The 18,906-nt window shown below is 47.6% G+C and overlaps 1 protein-coding gene across 1 annotated transcript in view; it reads left to right on the forward strand.

The window, feature by feature from the left end:
* The window catches only part of CDH13 (cadherin 13), a 961,236-nt gene that overhangs the window by 873,864 nt on the left and 68,466 nt on the right, over positions 1-18,906 (forward strand). The window contains exons 9-10 of the mRNA XM_080936858.1: positions 3,527-3,709; positions 9,858-10,111. Coding sequence (XP_080792984.1) covers positions 3,527-3,709; positions 9,858-10,111 — 437 coding nt within the window. The remainder of the gene's footprint in view (positions 1-3,526; positions 3,710-9,857; positions 10,112-18,906) is intronic.

Consider the following 18,906-nt stretch of genomic DNA (forward strand, 5'->3'; position numbering starts at 1 on the left):
GCTGGTATCTCAGTCCCACCACTAGAGCCTTGCTAAGTTGCAGAAGATGGCAGGTTTGGGCTCCTGTGTACACACACACACACACACACACACACACACACACACACACACATACACCACCATGGTCTACCAACAGAGTCTATTCTAATTCCCCTCCCCAGGGAGATCCATGTATTGCCCCCCCACCTCCAGCCTTTCCTTGGGTCTGTGGATCCTAGTGTGATTACCCTCTACTTAACAGGTAATATCCACTTAAAAGTGAGCACATACCACATTTATCTTTCTTGATCTGGGTTGTCTCACTCAGATTTGCCTGAAATTGAAAGGAGAACTGATAGCATGCCTATATGTCATTTTAATATACATAGATAGATATAGATATAGATGATTATTAGATTTGGATATGGTCCAGATAGTCCAACAATGGCCGTCTCACTGCAAAAAGGTGAAGAATCTTGCTGTTCAGTCCATGGGGATGGATAGCTCACTGGCACTTGAATTGTGGAGGATTCCCAGGGAGCTGATCTTCAGTCAACATTAGAATCCCAGAAAGGCTGGTTCTAAAAACTGAGGTCTGCCTCAGCTACAGGACAGAGAAACTCACCAACAAGAATGAGGGCAAGCAGGCAAAAAGCAGTCTCCTCCTTCCATATCCTTTTATGTCCGCTACCACCAAGGTGTGGCCCAGATGTAGGCTGTGCCCTCCTGCTTCAAGTAATATGATTAAGAGAGTCCCTCATGGGCATGAGTTTTAATTAATCCCAGATGTGGTCAAGTTGCAACCAAAACTGGTCGTCACATAGGGTCCACAAAAGCCACTAAGTAATGAGAGAGATCAATCCTCAGCCAATGACTCTGCCCCTCAGTCCCTCTCCTGAATGGTTTGATTCTTCTCCATTCTCTCTCACCCCTCACTTCTGCCCCCACCTTCTGTATTTAAGACCATCCATTTATTTGACAAGTGGCTCCTGAGTCCCTTCCATGCCCTGAGCACCATGTGAGGAACTGGTGCCAAAGCTTCCGGCTACGTCAAGTCACACATGATGTGTATAGCGATGTCATCTTGACCATGAGATGCTCAACTATTGTGACTGGTCATCCTCTTGATTATGTATGAGACATGATATCTCCACCTAACTTGATAGCTCCAGCCACAGCACATTCCAGTTTCCTAAGGGGCCCATATCACAAGGACAGCAAGGACCATGGCTATGAGAAAGGACAGGGCTCCAGTGTTCTGCTGTAGATATGCCAGATGACTAACTGGAGTATAGATCCTAGATGGGCTCAGCAGCAGACTGAGACCAGAGCTAAAACTCAAGACAAGAGTGTCTGGCCCTTGACTAACTGTAGGACTTAGGACAGGATCCATCCTTTACTTTCTTCTCTCCTTCATCTTCATCTGCAATCTGAAGGAATTAGGGATGCTGTGTATCACCAAGGCCCATCCTGAACACACAGTAGACAGAAGTTGTTGACGATGTCACTCATCCCCACTGAACCCAGATGCACTGAAGAGAATCCTCAATACCACGTCTAGCTGCCTCCCCCATCCACAAGGGCCAACAGTGACACTGACACCTAGACTTGAACCCCTCATGTCTCTCACCCCAGTCTATGCATTAGAGTTATCTGGGCTTCTTGAGTCTTTTGTCTAACCCTAACCAACTGAGTGGACATAAGACCCAGGAATTATCATCAAACCTCATAGGGAACTCTAGTGTGCTGGTAGAACTCAGAGCTACAAACATGGTTTCCAGCTCAGGAATCCTCTGGATTGTTTTGGTTTTGGATTCTGGCTTTTTTGGTTTGTCTGTCTGTTTGGGATTTATTGTTGTTGTTTGTTTGTTTGTTTGTTTATCTGTTTGGGGAAATAGAAGGACAAAAGATGGTGGTAACTTAAACAGGAATCGGAGGAGGCATATGGTCCGAGTAGTTGCTACTGGGACATTTCTGTATGAAAGCATCCCCTGAGGTCCTCCTCCCACAGGCAAGTTCAATCCTGGTGTACATCCTCAGAATCTTATGAGTTACTCGGGTTTGCTTAGATGATGTAGACAAATTAGTTTTCATCCCTGCCCCGTCTCCCTGAAACCAAGCCTCAATGTGGAGGCTCATGATTAATGATTTAAAAGCCAATGAATCAGTGGCTGTTTGCAAAACCACCTCATTTCTCAAATTACTCCTCTTTGAACACAAGGCCTTTTTGACATCACCGTACCGTGTCTGGATTCTCACTGCTACTAATTGAAACTCCTGGCTATTTCCTCATCTTGTCAGCTCCTTGGTTGTGCCTGTTTATGAGATGTTTGCAAAGAGATTACTGTCCACCTGAGTGTGTCAGAGGTAAACACCAAAACAATACTTCACACTTCCCGCTCAAAGAAAATGCGCTCCTGATAGCTCGTGAGATTCTCTCTCCGTAGGGACATTTGTCATGGATTGATGGATTCCCACCACACCCACATGCAACAAGTATTTGAGATGTGGTACAATTAAAACCAAGGCACCCAGCTGCACACGTCTGTGTTTCTTAGCAAATAGTCTTTTTGTCTTGTGGACTATGGGAGAGAAACTAGGCAGGATGGGATTGGTTCTCCTCATTAGAGAGCAGGGCAGGGCGTGGCAGGGCAGGATGGGAGGCAAACGTTATGGGTCCAGCCCCTGACCCTCTACTTAAGACCTGCCCTCTTTGACCATGATCTGGTCATCCTGAGTTTAAGGTAGGCAAAGCAGCAAGAACAACACACACAGGGGCAGGAGAGATAGCTCACTCATTAAGGTACTATAACTATAGCCCAAGCATGAGACCCAAAATTGGATCCTTATAACCTTCATTTAAAAATCCAGCCATGTACTTACAATCTCAGCAGTGGGGAAGCTGAGATAGGAGGGTCCCTCGTGCTCTCTCATCTGCCAGTCTAACCTAAACCAACGAGAGACACACACTCAAAGGCACTGAGGATGGCAGCTAAGATGGTTCTCTTACCTCCCCACACAGGGTCACACCCACCTACACGTGCATCCACAGGCACACGAACACACTGAATAGTAAATCATACAAACAATATATGTACGCAGTGACTCCACGGGAGTCCACTTCTTATCCAACAGTAATTCAGAAAAAGTGTTCCGGGCTCCTAGCTGCCGCCTCCATGAGAGACTGGAGGCTCAGGTTTCTTCATCCTGTGAGCCCACCCTCCCCTGGGGTCTCCTGTGCTTTCAACTAGGCAGAGGGAGAAAGGCCTGGAAAGAGGGCACAGTTTGCCCAACCTCTTCCTTAACCTGGCAACATCCTTCTGCTGTGTTATGCATGAGCTAAGTTTGTCTCGTAGCCTCACCTGAGTCCAGGGAAAGCTGGTTTGTGGGATGCAGCTTCTCCCTGGCTATAATTCCTGAGTTATTTGTTATTAAATAAGATGATATGCATAGCATTCTTTATGTAGTGTACACAGGTAGGGCTCTGTTATTGGCGTCTAAAGATACATTTCAGGACACTCACTGTCACCACCTGCTTTGTCTGCAGTTTCAAGCCACGGTGGAAGAGGGAGCTGTGGGGGTCATTGTCAATTTGACTGTGGAAGACAAAGACGACCCCGCGACAGGAGCATGGAGGGCCGCATATACCATCATCAATGGGAATCCTGGGCAGAGCTTTGAGATCCACACCAACCCACAGACAAACGAAGGCATGCTCTCTGTGGTCAAGGTAAGGGTGTCTCTGTCCTCCCATGACCACTTAGGGCCCCATGAAAGAGTTGAGAAAGTCACAGATAGATTCTGCCATTTCCCAGAGAGGAACATTGGGGGCTTAGAGATTTCCCTGTCTTCTTGGCTGGTAAAATGGCCCTGTTTGTTTCTAAGACAGGGAAGAACAACAAGAGAGGGCAAAGCAAGTCCCTTCACTGAGCACCTGCCCACATTTTCTGTGCCTCAGTTTACTTATGTATGAGAAACCACTGTTAATGTAGCATTTCATTCAGGATGGTTGTCACCGTCCTTTCTGCTTGCTGTGGCAAGGAGTCAGGATCTGGATAGCTACCTTAGTTTCTTTCTGAGGCTGTTATTGAAGAATAAATAAATAAACTCTGACAAGAGCCACTTAAGAGAACAGGGGTTTAACTTTATCTTTGAGTCCAATCATTGAGGGGCTTGGGGCAGCTGATGATTTCACATCCAGTGTCAGGAATCAGGGGGCAAGGAATAAATATACACTCGACATTCAGTCTCCTTTCTCTAGTTTGTATGGTCTGGATCCCCTGCCTAGGGAATGGCTCCACCCACAGTGAAGAAGTCCTCCCAGGTCAAATGATGTAATCAAGAGTATCCCCCACAAGTGTGCCTAGAACCTCACTTCTCAAATAATTATAGGTTCTCTCAAGTTGACAGTTCACACTGATCTTTGTTGTCACGGTGGCTGATCAGCAATGCACATGTGTTACTTGAGGTTCTGCAGGCTGGAAGTCCATGGTCTCAGTGCCCAGAAAATTCAAGTTCAAGTGGCTGTCTGTGTCTGCATAGATGACACCTTACTCATCCCCTTGCCTTGGAAAGTGTCTTAGTTAGGGTCTTACTGCTGTGAACAGACACCGTGACCAGGGCAACTCATAAAGTACAACATTTAATTGAGGCTGGCTTACAGGTTCAGAGGTTCTGTCCATTATCATCAAGGTAGGAACATGGCAGCATACAGACAGGCATGGTGCCGGAGGAGCTGAGAGTTCTACATCTTCATCTGAAGGCTTCTAGTGGAAGACTGACTTCCAGGCAGCTAGGTTGAGGGTCCTAAGCCCACTCCCACAGTGACACACCTACTCCAACAAAGCCATAACTTCTAATAGTGCCACTCCTTGGGCCAAGCATAAGCAAACCATCACAGAAAGGGAGAGCCAGCTATGTCCTAACTGGCTTATTCCTAATGACCCCACTTGCATATACCCTCACATAGGAGCCTGTGACTTCAGAATGTGAAGGGGAGGGGTGGCCTGTCCAGCCTGTAGCACTGAAAGGACTTCGTGAACAAATATGTAAAATGTTTGAAAGTACCAGCTACTTCCAGTCGGTATCCGTTTGACACAGCAAGTGAGCATACATTCTGTGTGTGACCTTTGTCTGTGATCTGTTGTCCCCACCGGCTCTGGTACTGATCTGATACAGGTGCTCAGAAGACTCTGTACTAGGAGACTCCCTAAAAAAATTAGTGCGGCTTGATTATCGAAAGACATGAAGGGTCTTGGCGAGCAAAACTGAGGGTGTGATCCGGACTGGTAAATCCTGGGGCTCCAAGGGAGATCCCATCTCTCATTGCTCCCAGCTTCTAGAGGTCACTATGGCCTCAGCCTCATGGTCCCTTCTGATACCCTCAGATCAGACACAGCCTCTCAGTTGCTGCTCCTTGATATCCTTCATCCTGCCTACCACACCTTCTGCCTGCTCTCTCTTCCACTGAGCCGTGTGATCCCATCGGGTGCACCGAATGGTCCAAGACAATCTCTCGTCTCAGGGTCTCTCCATTAACAAAATCATTTTTGCCTTAGACTCTCTGAATTGAGAGCCGTGGGAGCATTATCCCGCCTACCCCAGAGTCTGTGCTGGTCTGCCTTCTGCTACTGTGGTGAGGCACTGGCCCACAGTTGGGGAAGGAAAGATTTGTAGATTACCCTTCAAGGTTTCAGGCCATCACTGACAGAAATCAGAGCAGGATTCTCTCCTTCTCTGTCTCTCTCTGTATCTCTCCTTGTCTCTCTCTGTCTCTGTTTCTTTCTCTCTGTCTCTGTCTGTCTCTGTCTCTCTGTCTCTCTCTGTCCCTCTGTTTCTCTTTCACTCTCTGTCTCTGTCTCTCTCTGTCTCTGTCTGTCTGTCTCCATCTCTTTGTCTCTGTATCTCTCTGTCTCTCTGTCTCTGTGTGTGTGTCTCTCTCTCACTCTCTGTCTCCCTCTCCTATGCTTCTTACACACCTGCCTAGGGATAGCATTGTATGCAGTGGGCTGGGCCCTCCTGCTTCAGTTAACAATTAAGGCAGTACCCCACAGATGTGGCCATCATCTGAATCAGACATTCATTCAACAGAGGTTCCTCCTGCCCTGGATACTCTGTGTTGTGTAAAATGGACAATAAAAATGAACCAGTACAGAATCCCGCATTGCATCAGTACTGGAGCCATCGAGCAGGACAGATCACAGACGCACGTGATTTCTAGAATCTTCCTCTGAAATAATACAGTGACAATAGAACCATCAGGAGAGCCTGGCACTGGCCATCCAAGGCTGGTGCTTTCAAAAGGGTAAGGGCATGAAATGGTACCTCCCTGGCCATCCTCTGGTCTGTAGAGGATGCTAGTAACTTACCAGCCTATGGCTTCATGGGAAAACTTGAATAGATAGTTAACTCTATCATATATCCTGGGATGAGACTTAGTGGCCCCCCAATATGTGTTTGCCCAGACTGGAGGGAAAAAATGCCATGACCAGAAGCCACCTAGATGAGAAAATTGTTTATTTCATCTTACAGGATATATCTTTTTACTGGTTTTTAAACTTTTTATTGATTCTTTGTGAACTTCATATCACACAGCCCAACCCCACTCATCTCCCTGTACCTTCATATCTGCCCCCCACCCTTGCAACCTCCCCTACCCCAAAGACTTAAAAGAGGAAAGGAAGCTGTAGTACATCACAGTGTGTCTCACAGCACACCCTTTTGCCCACACGTCTTACTTGCGAATGTCCATTGCAATGAATTATTGGTCTGGTTCAAGGCCTCTGGCTTGTGCCACACTATCAATACTGGATTCTCATGAGACTCAGCTCTGATGTCTGCCAGGAGCCTGCCCTGGCCCTTAGGGTTGAATGGTACTGGGTAGGACACAGCATCAGACAAAGGTCAAGGACTGATGATCCCTGGCCTTATAATCTTAATAAGCACTGGGGGTTTTTTCCTCTCTCTCTCTCTCCCACTCTCTTTTCCACTCCCTCCCTCCTTCCCCCTCCCTCTCTCTTACAGTTTCATGCTAATAAGCAATGGTTTCTTTTCTCTCTTGCTCAAGGACCCCTCACTGGCCAGGTGAGAGGCTTGGAACTCATTCATTCTTCGTGAACCAAAGAGAAAAGAAAGAAAAATCATTAAAATCTTTTACACAGACAATATGCACAGATACATGCACACTCCTGCACACACATACACTCTTATCAGTCCTGGCCACCTGTCTCAACAACTCCACAAGTGTTCGTGCATACTTACATACATACACCTATATCTACACATGTATGTATAGACAGACATATACATTTAGTGTGTAGAGCTGAGCCCCAGATGCTACACTTCATTCCTTCTCTCTGGCCTCCTTATACCTTCTTAGATAAGCGCTCTTTTAAAAATTACCTCACAGATAAAATGTTACACAAAGGGGAAGTTGCAGAAGGATGCTGATATTAAGTTCAAAGCAGTGTTTCATTCTGTAAACTCGTTATGAGTTCAAAGCAACAGTTTCATATGACCTTGTTTCATCATCGTGCACATCCATGCCTTCATCCTCAGATCTGACCTGGAATGAATATTTTTCCTTGATCACCAATTTGTCCCAAGCCTCATTCTCTTTTTGTGTAATAATGAAAGCTCCTTGAATTCCTTGCTATGCAGCCTTTACTTACTGTTCTATGGGGCGGGGGCACATTATATTCTTGGTTCTAACTTTCTTACATCTTTCTGGCACAACAGCTAAAATCATCTCTTAAAATTTCCTTCCTAAGATTATTTGAATCGAGTCAGGAATTCTATGAAATCATTATCGGGAATTATGGAATCAGCAATTTGTCTATACAGCGTTGCTACATGATGGTACATCTTCATTGATCCAAAGAAAATCTGCTCAATAGGGTGAGCTAATGCCTGGGAATCATTAAACTAGGTAATAATGACAGGAAAAAGCCTATCAGCTACAAGAAGCAGCCCTGAGATGAAGTCTCTTGGGGACCTTGCCTCTCAGAGCTCACCCATGCTAGGCCATACAAAAAACAAAAAAAAAAAAAAAAAAAAAAAAAAAAAAAAAAAACTTCTGGGCCCCCTCCAAGAAGGTCACCTGCTAACCTTAGCCTCTAGATGGCTCCTGACAGATATCCTTGCAGGTTACATCTTACAGGATCTTCCTCTGTCCCCTGATTTCTCTCCTCTAAGACTGCACCACAGGGAATCACATTCCTCTGGTTCTGCAATCTCCCAGGGCACATGGGCACACGCCTCCCTCTGTTTCGTACGTGCCGTCAACATCATCTGGCCCAACAAGCCAGGGGTTTCTGTCTTCTAATTGTCCCAGTTGGAAGAAGTAATTATTTCCCAACTGCTTTGGATCTCTGGCACTTGCCTGACATTTCTTTAGCAGGGTGGCTGATTCAGGGTATCACTTGGCACAGGCAAATATCTGTTATTAGAATCAGAGGAAGGGGGTGGAGCAGTAAGTTACTCTCAGGTTATCAAGATAGGAGCAAAATATCACAAGGCAATCGTACACAGAGAGGAAGTCAAGGCAGGGCAGCAGCTATAGTTGTGAAGCTAGGCCTACCTCTTCACCTGTCTACCAGAGTAAAAGAAGTAGGGTGATCCCACACTCTGGTGGATCCCAGACCCTCGGGTCTCCCCTTCACTGAGCCCCCAGGATGTTGAAGTCATGAGTTATGGGTTACTGGGTTACGAGTTACTGGGTTACCATCTGGAAGCCTTGCAGAGCCAACATTGCCAGAGACTAAGGCCGCCACTGGGGAATGGGGATATTGTTCATTTATTTTTCCTTCCAAAACACACCTGTTTCTTTTCTGCTTGTCTGTTTGAGAAAAGTCTTTAGCCCAGGCTGGCCTAGTACGTATTAGGTAGCCACTGACCTTTGTTCTAGTTCGTTTCTGTTGCTGTGCTTTAAGGAAAAAAAAAAAAAAAACCTGAAAAGAAGCAAATTAGCAGAGGAAGGGGGATTTTTTGTTTTGTTTTGTTTTGGGTTTATAATTCCAAGTTACAGTCTATGACTGAGAGGAAGTCAAGGCGGGGACTTGACATCCACAGTCAAGAGCAGAGAGAGAAATGTCTGGACCCATTATTGCTTGCTTGCTTGCTTCACTCTTACACAGCACAGGGCCTTGCCTTCAGTCTTCCTCTGTTCAGTCTGGTTCTTCCCACCTCAATTAAGTATCAAGACAATGCCCTACAGACAGGACTATGGGCAACCTGATCTAGAGGTTTAAGTCTCTCTGGGCTAGAGAGATGGCTCAGGAGTTAAGAGCACTGACTGCTCTTCCAGAGGTCCTGAGTTCAATTCTCAGCAACCACATGGTGGCTCACAACCATCTGTAATGGGATCCGATGCCCTCTTCTGGTATGTCTGGAGACAGCAACCGTATATATTTTTGTTTTTGTTTTTATTGGATATTCTCTGTATTTAAATTTCAAATGTTATCCCCTTTCCCCCTACTTCCCATCTCCTCTCCCCCAATAAAATAAATCTTAAAGAAAGAAAAAAAGATTCTCTTCCCAGGTGATTCTAGATTGGGTCACATTGAAATTAAATCCTGATCCTCCTGCTTTTCCGGAGCACTGGGATTTCATGCCCTGCCACGCCTAGTCTTGTGATGTACAGAGGATGGAACCCAGGGCTTTGTGCCCGCTAACCAAGCCTCTTCCACCTGAGCCACATTCCCAGACTCCATGTCCTTTTTCTTAAAGACCCCTGAAATGGCACAAGATTTAAACCATGAAGCTCAGATCTGTCCCCAGGTGCTCAAAGCTGCTCAGGCAATGCCAAAGGGACCAAGTGCAAAGTAGACATAAACCCCAGGGCGTGTGCCTTTCTAACACCCTTCTGTCTGCTCCCCCAGCCCCTGGACTATGAGATCTCTGCCTTTCACACTCTGCTGATCAAAGTGGAGAATGAGGACCCATTGGTACCTGACGTCTCCTATGGCCCCAGCTCCACGGCAACTGTCCACATCACAGTCCTGGATGTCAACGAGGGACCAGTCTTCTACCCGGACCCCATGATGGTGACTAAACAGGAGAATATCTCTGTGGGCAGTGTGCTGCTGACAGTGAATGCCACAGACCCAGACTCCCTGCAACATCAAACTATCAGGTGGGTGAGCTACTCAGGACCCATGGATAGAAGCATACAAGAAAGCATCTTCCTCTTTGGTTGCCAAAGCTGGTTGCTGGTTGTAGTCGCCGGTTGTAGTCACTGGTTGTAGTCACTGGTTGCAGTTACTATTTGCCTGTTACAAAATGCGGTTATGTTAATTCTACTGTCCATCTAGATGTGCAGGAGGGAAAAGAAGTTTGTACCTGATGGAGCCAAAGGGCTCTCAGTGAGAGGACAATGTCCTTATCCATGATTCCAACTCAGGAAGGGATTGGCTTCAGGGTTACAGTCCCAAATGTCCTAGCCCAATCTAGAGGGTCATAAAAGAACAGCCATGCTATGTGGGCTTCTGCAAATCTTGATGCTCCAGGTGTACGAGAAAGGCATTGGTGGGTGTAATGGAGGTATTGTGATGTCAGGGATAGAAAGACAGTTCCATGAGTAAAAGGATCTGGGTTTGAGTCCCTGGAACCCATATAGATGGTGTGATGGAGCACACTTGTAATCCCAGCACTGGGGAGGCAGAGACAGGAAGATCTCTAGAGCTTGCTGGCTGGCCTGGCTGGCTTTATTAGTTCTATGAGAGACCCCCGAAGCAGAAGGTATCCTAGTTTGCTTTCTATCACCCTAAACAAAAAAAATAACAAACACCATAACCAAAAGCAGTTTGGGGAGGAACAGCTTACATGTTTCAGTCACATTGAATCATTGAGAGAAGTCAGGATAAGGACCTAAGCAGTAGTAGAGATGGGAACTTTGGAGGGATGCTGATCACTGGCTTGCTGCTCATGGCCTGATTGGCCAAACTTTTTGAAACAACCCAGGACCACCTGCCCAGGTGTGGCACTGCCTACAGTGGACAGACTCTCCAACATCAATCATTAATCAAGAAAGTCCCCCCACTGACATGCCTATATGCCAATCTGATGGAGGTGGTCTTTCAACTGAGGTTCTCTCTTCCCAAGTGACTCAAGATTCTATCAAGTTGACAGAAAATAACCCGTGCACTAGGCATGGTGGTTCACACCTTTCATCCCAGCACTGAGGAGGCAGAGGCAGGGGCATCATCTCCTCTGTGAAGTCAAGGCCAGCATGGTCTGCATAATGATTTCCAGAGCAGTAAAGGCTATGAAGTGAGACCTGTCCCTAATTACAACTAATATTATCATTAGACTGTCCCTAATTACAACTAATATTATCATTAGAGACTGATAGAAGCTGGCCTTCGCCTGCATCTACACACAGGTGCATGGACGCTCATACACACCTACACTTGGGACAGGTGTGAGCACTTGCTCAAGTCTTCCCAGGTGGGACAGCAACGGGGACAGGCTGACACGACGCCCTGTCTGTACCCTTGGCCTCTGAATGCACATTAGTTCTGGGCATCAGAGGCAAAGAGCAGAATGTGCTGATCCTTAGAAATGGACCCCTGGGTTGGAGTTCTAATAATCAATATCGGGGGTGGGGAAGTCAGCAATTTCTGCCTTCACGCCCTGATAGTTTTTTGTTTGTTTACTTTAACTTATTTTTATTTGTATTTAGCTATATTTAGTTTAACTCTATTTAAAATATAGCTTTACCATGTACTCCTTTCTCTACCTGGCGCCAGCCACTCTCTCCCATATTCCTGGCCCCTTTTTCTTTACTATTGTTAAGCCTATATATGTGTAAGTATATAAATACAACCTACTCAGTTCCTTTAGTGTTGTTTGTATGTATATGATTTCAGGGCTTACCTTTTGGTACTGGATAACCAGTTGTGGGAGGTCCATCCCTGGGGAGCGCTATTTCTCCCTCTCCCAGCATTCCTTAGTGACCTGTGGTTCTTTGTCTGGGGATGGGACATCTTGAGATTCTTCCCTTCCATGTCAGCATGTCTATTGGTGGTGTCACTGTTCAGGTCTTGCTTTGGCAGCCATATTGTTGAGGTGTCAGGGTTATAGCTTCCCTGTTGTTTCTAGGAGACGCACTCTCAGAATAGACTTCCCATTCCTGTGGCTCGTAGCATTTTTCTGCCCTCTCTTTCATGATGTTCCTTGAGTCTTGGGTCCAGTTGGAACATGCTGGTCCAGTAAAGTTGCAGCCTTAGGTTCTGCTCTAAGATCCATGATGTCGCTCTCCCCAGGGAGTTGGCTGTTTCGAGTACCCCGTATGATTGCCCTCCTGTTGAGCGGGCCTTTAGTCCAATCAGACGGCTATTGGTTACAGCCAAAACAGAAGAGCCACTCCTGCACCTTAGAGATAGCGCGCCATGCCGGTCATTTGTGTGAGTCACAGGCATCCCAGCTGGACCGGACTACTGTTTGCTTCCCCAGCCTTTGTCAACTTTACATAGAACCTTCTAGAACTATAAAAGCTAGTGTTCCTCCGGGAGGAGGATTTAAGTCAGATGCAGCTCAGATCTACCCAGTCCTGCTTCCTTCTTACACTCTACTCCAGGATTCAGTAGAAGGGTCTCTTCCTAATGAGATTTCACTAAATGGTCGACATCACCTCCCAGCAGCTACAGGAAGCCCTCACTGGAACACTGTCACACCGTGAGCGAATCACTGCATGGGCCCAAGTGTACAGCTTGTTTCTGCAAAGAATGCTCTAAGTGTCTCCCATAGAGCGAGCTGGCAGGTAGGGTGCAGAGATTGTCACACACAGACACACAGAGACAGAGACAGACAGAGAGAGAGAGAGAGAGAGAGAGAGAGAGAGAGAGAGAGAGAGAGAGAGAGAGTTTCTTTTCGCTTCCAGACTTTCTTATTTGTCAGAGATGAACTAGAGGATTTTGCAAGATAGTAACAACTCCTCTGACATTGAGAATGGGAGATCACCTTTCTTCCCAGGTCTTCTCTCTTCCTCTGCCCCCTGCTGGGGATCCAGCAAAGAAAAAAACAGTTTAATTGTCAAAGAAAGAGCATTCCTTAAGGACTTGGATGGGAAATCTGTAGCTTAGCTACAAGGCAATTGTGCAGGCAGTCTTTAGGGCAGCCTACTGTCCTTTTGTGCTTCTACGATAGGAGGTGGAGGCAGGGAAGTCCTCTGAGGGGTAAAATGAGCTGCAGCTGGAGCTTGCATTGCTAAGCCTGGGTTCTGCCTTGCTGTCTCAGCTCTGGTGCTGCTGAGGATCAAAGGGTTAATGGAACGGAGAGTGAGTAATGGGGGGTTCCTAGAGCAAAAGCCACAGCACCCACATCAAGGACAGATGGTGGGAGAGTCCCTTTTTGGGTTCTCGAATTGAACGCAGTTCTTGGCTAACTTGAGCAGAGGGCTAATTTGCTGTGGTTCCGTGGATGTTTACTGGGTGGAAGAGCAGGAGGAGAAGCAGCTGGAGGCTGCACAGGCTCCAGGGCATCCCTAAGGCTCCAGGTGGCCTGAGCTGGTGGCCTGTCATGAGAGGAAGCTGGTTGGTCATGGCCAAGCCACTGAAGAGTACTAAGGCAAACTTCAGAGTCTAGAAAGTATGAACCATGCTGTAGCGCTAGAGGCCATGGGTTTGCTTTTGTTCCCCAGGGCAATGTTAGGAGCAGCCACTGAGGGGCTTTGGGGCTGCGAAATATCTCTACCCTGTAGACTGGAAAGGCAGGTCTGACCACTATCTGTAGCCACAGGTCACCAGTGACCTAGACCCAGCTCACACCCACCTGTGCCAAACAATGCATGGATTAGCCCATCTGAAATGTGGGGACCTGGCAGCCAGTCGAAAGGCATTTGGGGTGCCAAGGCCAGATTCCTTTCCATACCATGGAGCTATTCTTCCTGGCTGGCTCCATCCTCATCCGACTTTGTACATCCCCGAGGAAATGAGGTCAACCCTGGAACAGTCCTCTATCTGCCTGCATAAAGAGCCACACCCTACCCAAAAGCAGTGGGGGCTTACTGAGCCATCTGGGACATGTGGCCCTGAGGAGCAAGGGAATGAACAGAGTTCATGGGCTGGCCCTGTTGTTCAATACCACCGTTGATCCCAGCATCGTCTGTGAAGGCTTGAACTGGTACCACTTTTAGAGAGGGGCTGGGGCCCTTCTCAGGAGACAAGAGTAAGTGCTGAGTTTTCAGGAGGCACAGGTGGCCCCCATAGTTGGAAACCACAGAAACCCCCCAGACAACACAGCTGCCTTACTTCTCTTCAGCTGGTCACTTAAGAGGGCTAACATCTGCTCAAAGGGATGCAGGACTGGCTAAGAGATGCTGAACTAGCTGGGTGATGCTGAACTTGCTGAGGGATGCTGAAGCTGCTGAGGGATGCTGGACTGTATGGGGGATGCTGGACTGTATGAGGGATGCTGGACTGTATGAGGGATGCTGGACTGTATGAGGGATGCTGGACTGTATGAGGGATGCTGGACTGTATGAGGGATGCTGGACTGTATGAGGGATGCTGGACTGTATGAGGGATGCTGGACTGTATGAGGGATGCTGGACTGTATGAGGGATGCTGGACTGTATGAGGGATGCTGGACTGTATGAGGGATGCTGGACTGTATGAGGGATGCTGGACTGTATGAGGGATGCTGGCTTGGATGAGGGATGCAAGGCTGGTCACTTTCCCCACTGGGAATCAGAATTTCCTGTCAAGCATCCCTTCACTGGCTGGACCGTCTCTCTTCTCCCATCATCTCTCTCCTCTTCACTTCCTGCCCTCCCTTTTCTCCTCCTTCCTCCTCCTGGCCCTGCCCACTCCTCCATTTTTCTCCTATTCTGGTACTGGTTCTGAACTCATGAAACATCCCTGGCAAGTGGACCTGATGCCCTGGGAAGGAAAGGATCTTCAGTGATGGGGAGTTTGATCCAGCACAATGGAAAGGGAGGCTGTATGTGCAGGGGTGAGCGAGGCTGGGTGGACGGCCCAGGCTGGGAGAGACTTTCCCACAGCTTTTCAGTGGGCTGCGCAGAGCTCTCAGGCAGATGATGACTCTGCAAGTGGTCTCTGGTCTCATTACTGTTGTAGCTCAAGTAATTCTTTAGGGAACAGGATTAGAAGAGGGGGCAGTTTCACTCTGGGAGCTATTATTTTATCTCAGGATCTCTGAACATAGCTGACTAAGGCACAACAAAAGAAAATGGTGCTGACCCAGCCCTCAGCCCCTAGCAGCCTTCTCTCACAGCTATGCCAAGTGCAGGGCCCAGTGGTCCAGCACAGAGCTCTGTCTCCCTCTTAGCATTGGCTGTGCCAAAATGTCCCTGCCCCTCTGCTTCTCTGTCCACCCGTTCTACTTCTGTGTTTCTCTCCGTCCATCTCTCTCGGATTTCTCCTAACTCTGTCCTTCTCCCCCCCCCCCCAGCTCCTGCCTCTCTGTATCTGTCTCACTCCGAACTTCTCAGCCTTTCTTGCCCCCTCCTTTCTCTATTGATATTCTTGGCCTGCCCCACCTTTCAAATGATCATGTGTGTTCAGGTGTGTGTGTTCGTGTGTAGGAGGCCACTCAGAAGCCGTCCGTCTTAAAAAAGTCTCCCACTGGTCCAAATAGGCTAGACTGGCTGGTCAAGAAAACCCCAGGGGTCCACCTGTCTCTGCTTCTCCAGTGCTGGGATAGCAAGCATGCATTTCCTGGCTTTGTTTGGGGCATCAAACCCATGCCCCCATACTTGAATAGAAAACACTTTTCCAGCCAGGCTTTCTCCCCAGCCGTTCTCTTCTCTCTACCCACAACCCCCTCACCGCCTCTCCCTCCTCTTCTTTCTTCCTCCTCTACAAGATGGGAACAAGGCATTTTCTGGTGATATTGTAGTGTTTCCTCCTGCTACTCCTCCTCTTCCTCCCCCATTCTGTTCCTTCGTCTCTTTTCCTCGTCTCTGACTCCATCTATTCTAAGACCCTGTGCTGAGTCAGCTCCCATAAACACCTCTATCCATCTCAACTCCAGTCATGCTTGACCCTCAAGCCAGCAACAAGTAGCCATATGCCCTCCTCTGCTGGCATCCTGTAGGGCATCACTTGGGTCCAGCCTGCCCTTGATGGTCATCACCCCAGCCTCCTCCAGAAGGGGTCTCCTGCTGCCCCCCACATGCGTGGGAACCTCTGGGCTTAGCACTGACTCTGATCCTGCAAGGCGGTGTTCAGAAGCCCAGGTGCTTGCTCTCTGCCCAGCCCTGAAGGTAGGAGCTGTCCAGGCAGGAGGTTGTAAATTCGCTAGAAGACCTTCATCACTGAGACCCATTTAGAAGCTCATCCGTTATTCGGTGTGCTTCACCCAGACTGAAAAAGCAGCAGGCTCTGATGACGGCGAATTCCTCCTGTCCGGTGACTGTGGAAACAGCTCTGGGGGGGGGGGGACTTTTGCAATGAGGGAAAGAAAATATCTGTAGTCATCCTATCCAGGGAGATCCTTTTGAACAGCCTCCATGCTGATCCAGAGGGACTGGGTGGAGACCCATGGAAAGAGTTCTCCCATTAATTACCAGAAGTGGGTGATGTCACCCATCCTTCCGTGCCCCACCACCTGTGCTTTCAGATATGCCAGTGTGCAGAAACAGCTGCTGAATAAGCACCCCCTTGTCCCATTGCTAGTACCTGCTATTTCAGCAGGAAGTTCATTCAGGATACAACAGGAAGATTCTAATTGAGGGGGCTCTGAAAAGAGAGCTTTTTCCTCACACGAGGCAAGATGGGGCAGGTGTGGCAGCCCCAGAATATGGCCAAGACCCCAGGGGGCTTCCACTTCTGATACTGCTATGGGGCAAACTCTTCCTCATGAACTGCTGTGGCTGCCAGTGTGCCAGCCTTGATATCTGTATCTCAGACATTAGGATGGAGAAAAGAAAATGATAAGGGATCCTTTCTGGTTTTCCCACTGTATATGTGTGTCTTTGTTTGTGTGTATCTTCATGTGTGCATCTCTATGTGTGTGTACAATGCATGCTTGTGCTTGTGTGTGGGTTCTGTGTGTGTGTGTGTGTGTGTGTGTGTGTGTGCGCGCGCGCGCATATAGAGAGCCAGGGTTTATATCAGAAATCATACTAGATTGATCCTCTACCATATTCATGAAGCAATATCTCTCAGTCAAACCCAAAACTCACTTACACACCCAGACTCAGGAGATTCTTTGTCTCCATGTCCCCAAGGTCTGATTATGGCTGCCTAGCACCTCACTTATCATTGATGTGGATTCTGTCATCTGAACTCAAGTCCTGGAGACTCCACAGCAGGTGCTCTAACCACTGAGCCATTTACCTGCCCACATCCTGGTTTTTAAGGGGATTTCCTTGATTCCTCTCCAAGGTTCATTTCCCGACGTTGCTCCCTTGAGCATCTCTATCTAGTGTGCGGCTCTTACAGCTGAGATCTTTGTTAAGGGAGAGTGGATCAAACCTTTCAGTTTAACACTGTAGATTTTTACCGAGAACATCCTGTGGCTGAGTGAGCTTTACATTGCGGTGACAGGATCCCTGAGATGATCCACGTAGAAAGAAAGAGACTCGAACTCGTGAGGTACTGAATTCAAACCCCAGCACCACAAAACACAAAACCAACCAAGGGGGAAATTCACTAAGGCCCATAGTTGCAAAGGCCCCATCAGCAGTCCGTCATCCAAATTCCATCATCTGCATCCCAACATCCACAATTCATCATCCTTGTTCTTTGGAGGCTCTGGGGAGTTTGCACATCTTGGGGTGGGGTGGGGCATAACACTGCAATCGGGTCACTTTCCAGAGAACAGGAAGCAAAGACAGAAAAAGGTGGACCTGGAGTGCCAAGGCCCCCTTCAAGGGCATGCCTCCAATGAACCAACTTCCTCCCACTTGGCCCCACCCACTAAGGTCCCACCATCCTTAGACCAATCTTTTGGCACACAAGCTTGCGGGAAACCTTTATCCAAAGCATAGAATCCAGTGACATTGGATGCCGGAGTTCTATTAAACAAAATAACAGACAAGGAAGACTGGGAACTCACACAGTACGCAGTACACTAGCCTGGCATGCACGAGGCCCCAGGTCCCCAGCGTGCCATAATTGGGTATGACTATAATCTCAGCACTTGGGAGAGAGACTCCGGAAAATTAGGAGTTCAAGGTCATCGACAGCTACATAGCAAGTTCAAGGTCATTGTCATTCTTGAGCAAGGATTGTAGTTATAACTCATTGACCTATTGGATCAGGGCTGAGTACTTAGCAGATGCACTAAGACTGGCACAGCATTAGCTGCTGCGTGCTCTCTCATAAGGAGTGGTGCATGTCTGAACCTCCCAGAAGTGTAGTCCTAAGGAAAAGAATGTGGGGGCTGGAGAGATGGTTCAGTGGTTAAGAGCACTGACTGCTCTTCTAGGGATCCTGAGTTCTACTCCCAGCCACATGGTGGCTCACAACTATCTGTAATGGGATCTGATGCCCTCTTCTGGTGTGTCTAAAGAGAGCAACAGTGTACTCACATATTTTTTTTAAAGAAGAAGAAAAGGGAAAATTAATGTTGGTGATATTTGAGAATGCTAGGAAGAGGGAGGAGGGAGAGAGAAATAACAAAATAAAACATTTGAAATTAAATGGAATTAAATGACCAAGGTTCCTATCTTGGGACAGGCCCTGCAAACTGAACAATATTTCAGAAACATCTCTAGGTCCGCAAAGCAGGTATGCATCTCACATCGCCTGAGCACCTGAAGCAGGCACGCATTGCACCATTCGAGAATGCCTGAGCAGATGCCAGGGAGAAGGCGGGCAACCGGCAGTGAAATGTTTTCCTCATCAAATAATTGCGAATAAAAAAAAATGCTTAAATGGTTTGAAATCTTTCGGAGCAAAAGAATCCTCTCGTAGTGTGGATATGCTGAGGTGTGTACTTTTATGAATTGGGGTGAAGACT

The sequence above is a fragment of the Micromys minutus genome (assembly GCF_963924665.1).
Source record: "Micromys minutus genome assembly, chromosome: 24".
Classification (NCBI taxonomy): domain Eukaryota; kingdom Metazoa; phylum Chordata; class Mammalia; order Rodentia; family Muridae; genus Micromys; species Micromys minutus.